This window comes from Orycteropus afer, unplaced genomic scaffold (genome assembly GCF_000298275.1).
Source record: "Orycteropus afer afer isolate SDZICR_OR568_19922 unplaced genomic scaffold, OryAfe1.0 scaffold00158, whole genome shotgun sequence".
Lineage (NCBI taxonomy): Eukaryota > Metazoa > Chordata > Mammalia > Tubulidentata > Orycteropodidae > Orycteropus > Orycteropus afer.
The window spans coordinates 623,616-634,043 of record NW_006921745.1 but is presented as its reverse complement, the minus strand read 5'-3'; the positions used below and the strand labels follow the sequence as shown (position 1 = coordinate 634,043).

The window sequence follows — 10,428 nt, the reverse complement described above, 5'->3', positions numbered from 1 at the left end:
GGCTTTTATCCCCTTTCTCCTGCTCTTCCGGCCTGCTACTCTGGGCGGGCCTGAGTTTCCTCTCCTCATCTAATCCCTTCAGCTGATTGCTCTTCTCTATGGCTTCCTGGCTTTTAATCCCCTTTCTCCTGCTCTTCCTGCCTGCTACTTTGGGCGTCCCTGAGTTGTCTCTCATATATACATACATAAGAGGTAGAGCTGTAGATTACAACTGAGGTTACGTCTTCAGCAAACAAATTTGGCCAAAAACAAAATGGAAATTTGTGGGAGCAGATGAACATCCTCTTCTAACCTCATAAGCTTTATCCTCCCTCTCCTCATCTCTATGTTGTATGAAACCAAACTCACTGCCTTTGAGTCAGAGTGGCGTAGTGCCTAAGGGATGTAACTGCTAACCAGAAGGTGGTGCCTCAAACCCACCAGCCACTTCTTGGAAGGAAGTTTGGGGAATCTACTTCTGTAGTGATACCACCTTGGAAACCCAAGGAGGGGTTGCTATGAGTCGGATCCAACACCACGGCAGTGAGTTTGTTTGTTTTTTTGGATGTTGCATGATATAGTAGAACTTAAAATCACAAGGGACCAAGAACTCATCTGTTTCAATCCCCTTCTTTAGGCAGGTAAATGTATCTCCTTTTTGCAAATGAGAAAATTGAAATCCAGAAAATAAGGAATGCGATTTTTACTTGTAGTACATCACTGATCTTATGGAACTGAACATGTCTTTGAACATTTTCTGAGACTGTTTTCCTTAACCTTTCAAATGAAGAGGAGGACAATATTAGGTGCATTGCAAAAGGTAAAGTGAGAGAACAAATGACAAATTCCCTAGAACAAATGACAAATAGGGCTTATGGACTTTTATCTTGTGGAAGTCTTTCAAACTGACATGCATCAAGATATTCATCACCATGTTAGAAAATCAGTTGTCTTCAACTGACTTACAGAGACTCCATGTCTGTAAGAGTAAAATTGTGTTCCACCGAGTTTTCAGTGGTTAATTTGTTGTCAGTAGTTTGCCAGACCTTTCTTCCAAAGCACCTCTGGATGTGTTTGAACCTCCAACCCTTTGGTTGGCAGATGAGCCCATTAACTGCAACGTCAAGTAACTCCCTCACCACGTTAGGAGTGTTTTATTTCTGGATAATAGGATTATGGGTGATGAAAATGTTGTGACTTCCCTATATTTTCTAACCTTTCCTGCATCATATCTAAGTACTAAAAAAAAAAAAAAAAAGCAAAGTTATCTTTTAAATGACATCTGTCTAGCATAGTTTCTATTTGATCGTAGATGAAGGAGGATGGAGAAGCTCAGTGGTTTCCAACGTAGAGTGCCTCCTTACTCTGTGAAATATGTGTGATATTAATGTAGGATGTGGATGGAAAACATTAAGATTTCTATGAAAGTTTATCTTAGGTTTTTAAATTTCTATTCTTGTGTCTGTGTTGTTGTATATTGTTAGGTGACATAGAGTCGTCTCTGACTCAGTGACCCTATGTACAGCAGAATGAAATAGTGCCTGGTCCTGTGCCAATCCCATGATCCCTGCCATGCCTGAGCCAATCATTGCAGCCACTGTGTCAATCCATCTTGTTGAGGGCCTTCCCCTTTTCCATTGACCCTCCACCTTACCAAGCATGACATCCTTCTCCAGGGAATGGTCCCTTCTTATAACATGACCAAAGTGGGTGAGGCAAAGTCTGGCCATTCTCACTTCCAAGGCATTCTGGCTGCACTTTTTCTAGGACAAATTTGTTAGTTCTTTTAGCAGCCCATGGTACTTTCAGTATTCTTCACCAACACCATAACTTAAAAGTGTCAACTCTTCTTCAGTCTTCCTTTTTCATTGTCCAGCTTTCATGTGCAAATGAGGTGGTTGAAAATACTGTGGCTTGTGTCAGGTGCATCTTAGTCTTCAAGGAGGTATCTATTCTCTTCAGCTCTTGAAAGAGGTCTTTTGCAGCAGATTTATCCAATGGTATATGACGTCTGATATCTTGACTGATGCTCCCTTTGGTGTTGATTATAGAACCAAGTAATATGAAATCTTTGACAACTTCAATCTTTTCTCCATTTGTTGTAATTCAGCTTATTGGTGGGTTGTGAAGATTTTTGTTTTCTTTGTATTGAGGTGTAATTCATACTGCTGATTGTAGTCTTCAACCTTCATCAGTAAGTCCTTCAAGTCATCCTCAATTTCAGCAAGCAAAGTTGTGTCATCTATGTATCACAGGTTGTTAATAACCCATCCTCCAATCCTGATGCCATGTTCTTCCTCATATAGTCCAGCTTCTCAGATTATGTGCTCAGCATGCAGATTGAATAAGTGTGGTAAAAGGATACAACCCTGACAGTTCCTTCTTGATTTTAAACCATGCAATATCTCCTTGTTTTGTTTGAATGACAGCCTCCTGGTCTATGTACAGGTTCCTCATGAGGATAATTAAGTGTTCTGGTATTCCCATTCTTCTCAGTATAATTCATAATTTGTTATGATCTACATAATCGAATGCTTTTGTATAGTCAATAAAACACAAGTAAACATCTTTCTGGTATTCTTTGCTTTCAGCTAAGATCCATCTAACATCAGCAATGTCTTCTTCTGAATCGAGCTTGCATTTCTGGAAGTTCTTTATCAATATACTGCTGCAATCATTTTTGAATTATCCTCAGTAAGATTTTACTTGCATGTGATATTAATATTATTCAATAAATTTCACATTGTGTGGGATCACCTTTCTTTGGAATGGGTACAGATATTGATCTCTTCCAGTCAGTTGGCCAGGTAGCTGTCTTCCAAATCCCTTGACATAACCAAGTGAGTGCCTCCAATGTGGCATCCACTTGTTGAAACATCTCAATAGGTATCCCATCAATTCCTGGAGCCTTGTTTTTCGCCAATGTCTTCAGTGCAGCTTTGACTTCTTCCTGCAATACCTTTGGTTCTTGATCATATTTCACCTGAAATGGATGACCATTGATGAATTATTTTTGGCACAGTGACTCTGTGTATTCCTTCCACTTTCTTTTGATGTTTCCTGCATCATTTAATATATTGCCCAGAGAACCTTTCAACATTGCAGCTCATGGCTTAAATTTTTTTTTTTAGTTCTTTCAGCTTGAGAAACACCAAATGTGTTCTTCTCTTTTGGTTTTCTAACTCCAGGTCTTTGCACATTTCACCATAATAATTGACTTTGTCTTCTCAATCTGTTCTTTGAAATCTTCTGTTCAACTCTTTAATCTTGTTGATTCTTCCATTTTCTTCATCTAATCTCCATTCAAGGACAAGTTTCAGAGTCTCTTCTGACATCCATTTTGATATTTTCTTCCTTTCTCATCTTTTTAATGACCTCTTACTTTTTTCATAGATGATGTTCTTGATGTCATCCCACAATTCCTCTGGTTTTCAGTCATTAGTGTTCAATTAATCAAATCTACCCACCAGCCACTCCTCGGAAGGAAGGTTGGACAATCTACTTCCATAGTGATACTACGGAAACTCAAGGAGGGGTCGCTATGAGTCAGGTCCGACTCGACGGCACATAACAACAACAACAACAACATTCTTTGGATGGTCTCTAAATTCAGAAGAGATATAATCAAGGTCATATTTTAGCTCTCATAAACTTCTTTTAATTGTCTTCAGCTTCAACTTGAACTTGCATATGAGCAGTTGATGGTCTTTTCCACAATCAGCTCTTGGCTTTGTTTTGGCTGAAGATATTGAGCTTCTATATCACCTTTTTCCACAGATGAAGTCAATCTGATTCTTATGTACTCCATCTTGCAAAGTCCACATGTATAGCTGCTATTTGTGTTGTGGAAAAAAGGTATTTGCAATGAATAAGTCATTGGTTCTTCAAAGTTCTATCATGAGATTTCCAGTGCTATTTCTATCACCAGGGCCATATTTTCCAACTACCAGTGATTATTCTTTGTTTCCAACATTTGCATTCCAATTAGCAGTGATAATCAACACATCTTGATTGCATGTTTGGTCAATTTCAGACTGTGGAGGTAAAAATCTCCAATTTCCTCATCTTTGGCTTTGGTGGTTTGTGTGTAAATTTGAGTAATAACTGGCCTTCATTGTAGGTGTATAGCTATTATCCTATCACTGACAGCATTGTCCTTTAGGATAGATCTTGAAACATTCTTTGTGATGATGAATGCCATGCCATTCCTCTTTAATTTGTCATTCCCAGCATAGTAGATGATATGGTTGTCTGATTCAAAATAAGCAAAACCGGTCCATTTCAGCTCACCAATGACCAAGGTATCAATCTTTATGTGTTCTATTTCATTTTTGACAATTTCCAATTTTCATAGATTCAAACTTTGTATGTTCCATGTTCTGATTATTAATGGATGTTTGCACCTGTTTCTTCTCATTCTGAGTCATGACACATGAGCAAATGGAGGTCCTAAAAGCTTTACTATATCCACATCATTAAGGTTGGCTGTACTCTGAAGAGGCAGCTCTTTTCCAGTCATATTTTGGGTGCCTTCCGACCTGAGGGGCTCATCTTCCAGCACTTTATCAGACAATGTTTCAGGGCTATTGATAAAGGTTTTTAGTAATATATCAGTGTTTCATTGATATTCATAAAGTTTTCACTGGCCACTCTTTGAGAAGTGGATGGCCTCTTCCTTCTTCTTCCAAGTCTGTCTTAGTCTGGAAATTCTGCTGAAACCTGTTCACCCTGGGTAACTGTGTTGGCATTTGAAACACTGGTGGCATAGCCTCCAGCCTCACAGCAACACACAAGCTACTACAGTACAACAAACTGACAGAGAAGTTTGTCTCTCTTAGCTGTTCCAAACCACTCTGCTTTCCCTTCTTGGCTTCCTTACCTTTTCTGGCCTTCTAAAAGCCCAGTTCCTGCCACTTCCTGGCCTGCCCTACCTGTTTGAACCTTCCAAAAGTATCTCTTATATAATGTACAAATAATATATTGGTTATGTATATAATTTATATATAGATTTGTGTTGAAGTTCACCTACCAAAGAGCCGTAGGAACACATCTGTTGTCATAGAGAGTTAGAATCCCTGGTAGTGCAGTGGTTAATCACTCAGCTAACTGCAAGATAGACAATTCAAACCAATAAGCCACTCCATGAGAGAAAGATGTGATATTCTGTTTCTGTAAAGATTACAATCTTATAAATTCCATGGAGCAGTTCTACTATGTCCTATAGGATTGCTGCTATGAGTCATAACTGATTCAATGACAACAGGTTTTATTTAGGTTGCTTTATCACTCATCTACCACTTTGTCATCCTGAGGTAGCTTGCATGTTGCTGTGTTGCTGAAAGCTATCCTACTGGGATTTCAAATACCAACAGAGTCATCTAAGGTGGACAAGTTTCAGTGAAGCTTCCAGACTAAGGCAGAGTAGGTAGAAAGGTCTGGTAATCTACTTCGAAAAATCAACCAATGAAAACCTATGGATCACAATAGAACATTGTGTGATTCACTTGCTTTGGAGACATCACCAGAAGGGATCAGTCTCTAGAGGACAATATTGTACTTGGTGAAGTAAAAGGCAAGCAAGGTAAAGGAGACCCTCAGTGAAATGAATGATATAGTTGCAGTAATAGACTTGAATGTGCTGGTGATTGTGAGAATGATGCTGAGCCAGGCAGCACTTCATTCTGTTATCCATGGTGTCATCATGAATTGACTCAACAGCAGCTGTCTCTCTATTTGCTTGCTGTAGCAAGGGAGAACACACTCTAGAAGAACCATGGGGCATTTTAGTAAGGAATTGGGAGAGGCTTCATATAACATTTGGGTTAGTGATTGAGATGCTTCTAAGGAAGTGAGAACCAGTTCTGAGTTCCATGTTTTCAAGAAGTGAAGAGAATTCTGTAACTTGCTATATTTATAATTTTTATCTCATTGGTAAGAGGATTAAAGTGAGGCTAGAGTTGTCATTGCTAAAGGAACAGCTGTCATTCATGGTAGTCAGGAGAGGGAGATGTTACACCATTTTTGTGTTTGTGGAGTAGTCTCCTCTCTGTCTTGTTCCAAACATGGTCACTAAGAGGACTTTCCTAAATACACTGAACATATAGTGACTTGCTCAGAAACTTTTATTGGTATAGGTGCCTGCTTTCAACGTCTAGAGGCAACCATCTAGATGATGCCTTAGAAATCTTTTTAAGCCTGCTATCAGGGAGTTTGCTTCCTGGTCATGCCCTCATTTCTACTATGTCTTTGATACCTCATTCTTCATGGTCTTCTTCCCTTGAGCTGAAAAACACTCACTTTTTCCATATTCTCAAGGGCTTTACTTAACCTATTTTTCTTGCCCTCTCAGCCAATTTTTTTGAAAGGCTTTCCTATTATTTATTACCACTGATTAATTCCATTTAAAAAAAAAAGTTTATTTAAATTAATGTACTGGAAATAATATACTCATTTTAAAGAACCTGAAAGTACACTAATGTATAACAACAAACAACAAAAGCAATGTTCACCCATCATTTTAAAGCCTAGAGTTAGCTCACTTGTTAGCATGCCATTCAATAAAGTTTTAGTGTGTACCTACTACAAATTTAGGCCCTGAGAACATAATGATGAAACAGGAAGATATGAGTGGGCACTGAGTGTGTGTGTATGTGTGACTTAAGCTCAAACTATCCTCTTTATTCTTTTATTCCTTATATTCTTATTTATGGTTTTTTACATTCTCCCAAAACTATCATCTCTGAGGATCATCAAGCTCCCACTAATTGTTAATCCATCATTTCTTCTCATTGCTCATCCTACATAAACTTTTTCTGAACATTTTTGGCCTTTTTTGCAATTTTCTCCTTTTCCTTGTACTTAATCTTATGTGAATACATTTCTTGCACAACTTCTTTAGTTGCTTCTAAGTTTGGTTCCTCATCTGTGATTCTTGTATTCACTCTGGTATCCCACCCTGTCACTTTACAGGGGTATATTTTTCATTATATCTCCACAGATAAAATGATGGAAGGCAATTTTACTTCCTACAATCAGCTTTAATGATCACTCAGTCCCCCAAACTACAGCAGCTTCAGCCTTGCATACTCTCCTAGATTCTAGAATCTGATTTCTCTTCCATGGATGGCTTGTGCATACCTAATCTCAACATGACTAGAATTTATTTCATTCCACCACTCCCATTGAAGATTTGTTGTTTATGACTGTACACCTTATTTCGTTTAATTGCTTTATCATCCTTCCATTCACTAAAAATAGAGAAAGTCTTACATTATCTTTGATTCCCACACATGCTCTGCATGCTATCATTTGCTGAGTCTTGGGAAATCCATGCATTTTTAATGACTATTCTTAGATATATTAGATACATTTGTTTCCACTGCCATTGAACTTCTCATCTCTTACTTTGTTTAAATTGCTCCATTTTGGGGTTTCTTCCTTTTGCTTCTTTCCTCTCAAATTCATGTATCAATTTATTTTGTAGTCATGTGAATATGTCACTTACATCAGAAACCTTGATAATGCACCACCAAAAAAAAAAAAAAATACTCACTGCCCTCCCATTGAATCTGACTCATAGTGACCCCTCTTTGGGTTTCCGAGGAGATATCACTATGGAAATAGATTGCCTAACCTTCCTTCCAAGGAGTGGCTGGTGGGTTTGAGCCACCAGCCTTCTGGTTAGCAGTCAAATGCCTTAGGCATTATGCCACTAGAGCTCCCATGATGCACCACAGATCTTATAAAAGAAGTCTAACTCAAAAGTCTCCTTCCCTATGAACCTTCTCCATTATAATAATTCATTCTCACCTCCATGCTCTTGTAGTTATCTGTATTTCTTTTTCAAAGTGATTGAATTGTCTTGTATTAGTTACATATACTAGTAATTTCCCCTATACTGGAAACTCCATGAGAACAGAATTGTATCTTTTTGTCTCATAATTTTGCCTGTACTAGACACTCAATAGTGTTTGCTAAACTGCATTGATATTTTGAGACAGTTTTATCAATCCCAAACTGATTGATATGACTTCTTGTTGCTAGGTGCCGTAGAGTTGGCTCTGGCTTACAGCAACCCTATGTTCAACAGAATGAAACTGTCTAGTTCTGCACCATCCTCACAATTGTTGCCATGCTTAAGTCCACCATTGCAGCCACTGTGTCAACCCGTTTTGTTGATGGTTTTTCCTGTTTTGCTGACCCTATACTTGACCACAAGAGCTCTGGTGGCACACTGGAAGGACATTTGGCTGCTAATGAGAAGATCAGTGGTTCGAACCCTCCAGCTGTTCCATGGGAGGAAGATGAGGCAATCTATTTCCGTAAAATTTTACAGCCTTGGAAACCCAGTGGGGGTTGCTATGAGTCAGAATTGACCTATGGCTGTGTGTTTGGTTTGATTTGGTTTTTACTTAACCAAGCATGATATCTTTCTCTAGGGACTGGTCCATTCTGAAACCATGACCTGAAGTCTAGAGACAAAGTTCTGGCCAGTCTCATTTCTAAGGAGCATTCTGGCATCTAAGGAGTATTCTGGATGTACTTCCTCTAAGACAGATTTGTTCAGTTTTCTAGAAGTCCATGGTACATTCAATATTCTTCGCCAATACTACAATGCAAACGCATTAGTTCTTCTCTGATCTTCCTTATAGTTCAGCTCTGTAGTCTTCTTTATTCATTGTCCAACTCTCACATAAGTATGAGGCTATTGAAAATGCCATAGCTTGGGTCAGGCATATCTTAGTCTTCAAAGTGACATCTTTGCTTTTTAACACTTTAAAGAGGTCTTTTGCACAGATTTTCCTAATGCAATACATTGTTTGATTTCTTGACTTCTGCATCCATGGGCATTGATTGTAGATCAAAGTAAAATGAAATCTTTGACAACTTCAATCCTTTCTCCATTTATCATGGTGCTTCTTATTGGTCTAGTTGTGAGGTTTTTGCTTTCTTTATGTTGAGGTGTAATCCATATTGAAGGCTATCGTCTTTAATCTTCATCAGTAAGTACTTTATGTCTTCACTTCTAGCAAACAAGGTTGTTTCATCTGCGTATTGCAGGATGTTGATGAGTCTTCCTCCAATGCTAACGTCATGTTCTTCTCCATAGGTCCAGCTTCTTGGATTATTTTCTCAGTATACAAATTGAATAGGTATGTGAAAGGTTGCAACTCTGACACACACTTTTCCTGATTTTAGCATTCCCTTGCTCTGTTTGAACAGCTGCCTCTTGGTCTATGTAAAGTTTCCTCATGAGCACAATTAAGTGTTCTGGAATTCCCATTCTTCACAAAGTTATCCATGATTTGTTATGATCCACACAATTGAATGCCTTTGCATAGTCAATAAAACTTAGGTAATATTAATATTATTCACTCATATAAAGATTGTAATCAAGAGATAAATGTGGTTTTTAAACCATTTTTACTTCAGTTAGATCTGGCTGTTGTGGTAATTCTCTTCTTATGGTTGCTTAGTTTGATCATATTTTATAATCACAGATTTAGTGGCTATAAAAATGGGAAGATACAGGAATTTGATGCTGCAAGAGCCTGGTAGATCAGTGTTTGCACCAAAGAACAAGTAAATAGCACAGCATTCAGCTACTCAGTCTTTTTATGAAACCTAAACACTGACTAGACCCATCTTCTTTAAATTATTTTCTTTTATGTCTATTGAGTTGCACACATTGCTGGGCATAGATGGTATACCTTTGTTTTCAGCAGTTGTCTTCATTATTGTTGTATTTCTAAACCACCCAGGAGAAATCCAAGAAACCACAAGTGCTTATTCAATGAAAGAACTTACTCAGAATCCAAGGTCACAATACTAGAGACCCCAAAAGACAACATCATTGGCCTGTGGCATACTCACTGTGTCTAACATCTTCCGTGTATGTGCTGCTGAAAGACAAAATCGAGCTCGAGCTTCTGCAATGGGGGTGGCTGGAAACCCAACAACCACCACCCCAATTTTTCGCTTTAACAGATGCCTTGCAAAAGCCCTAAGAAAAGAATAATAATAAAAAAGAAGTTAGTTAAGAGAAGACAGAATTACCCCCAAAAAAACCCCCAAATTCACTAATTGATTTTTTTTTTTTAAATGATGATGAGTAGAAGATGTTTGAAGTTATTAAAATCTTGTCAAGGACAACTGACAGGTAATGGCACAGCCAATTACTAGACACTGCCCATAACTAATTATATAGTTTTGAGGAGCCTGATGCATTCATTAGACTGTCATGGGTGTTGAGTCTTTGATATCAAATAGAAAATGCTGACATATGTGACTCCAGTTTAACAAATCTGCATTGATGTATAATCCCTCATCTTTAAGGTTCTTAGGAAGAAAATCCCAACAAAGAATAAAATGCAATTATATAAAGAAATGGTATATATTAAATGAGCATTGGTTGTTCAGAGGTAAAATTCTTTTTTTTTTTTTTTTTTT

General features: G+C 38.0%; 1 protein-coding gene across 1 annotated transcript in view; it reads right to left on the bottom strand.

Moving 5' to 3' along the window:
- The window catches only part of SPTLC3 (serine palmitoyltransferase long chain base subunit 3), a 215,891-nt gene that overhangs the window by 4,099 nt on the left and 201,364 nt on the right, over positions 1-10,428 (bottom strand). Inside the window, exon 11 of the mRNA XM_007946378.2 lies at positions 9,853-9,982. Coding sequence (XP_007944569.1) covers positions 9,853-9,982 — 130 coding nt within the window. The remainder of the gene's footprint in view (positions 1-9,852; positions 9,983-10,428) is intronic.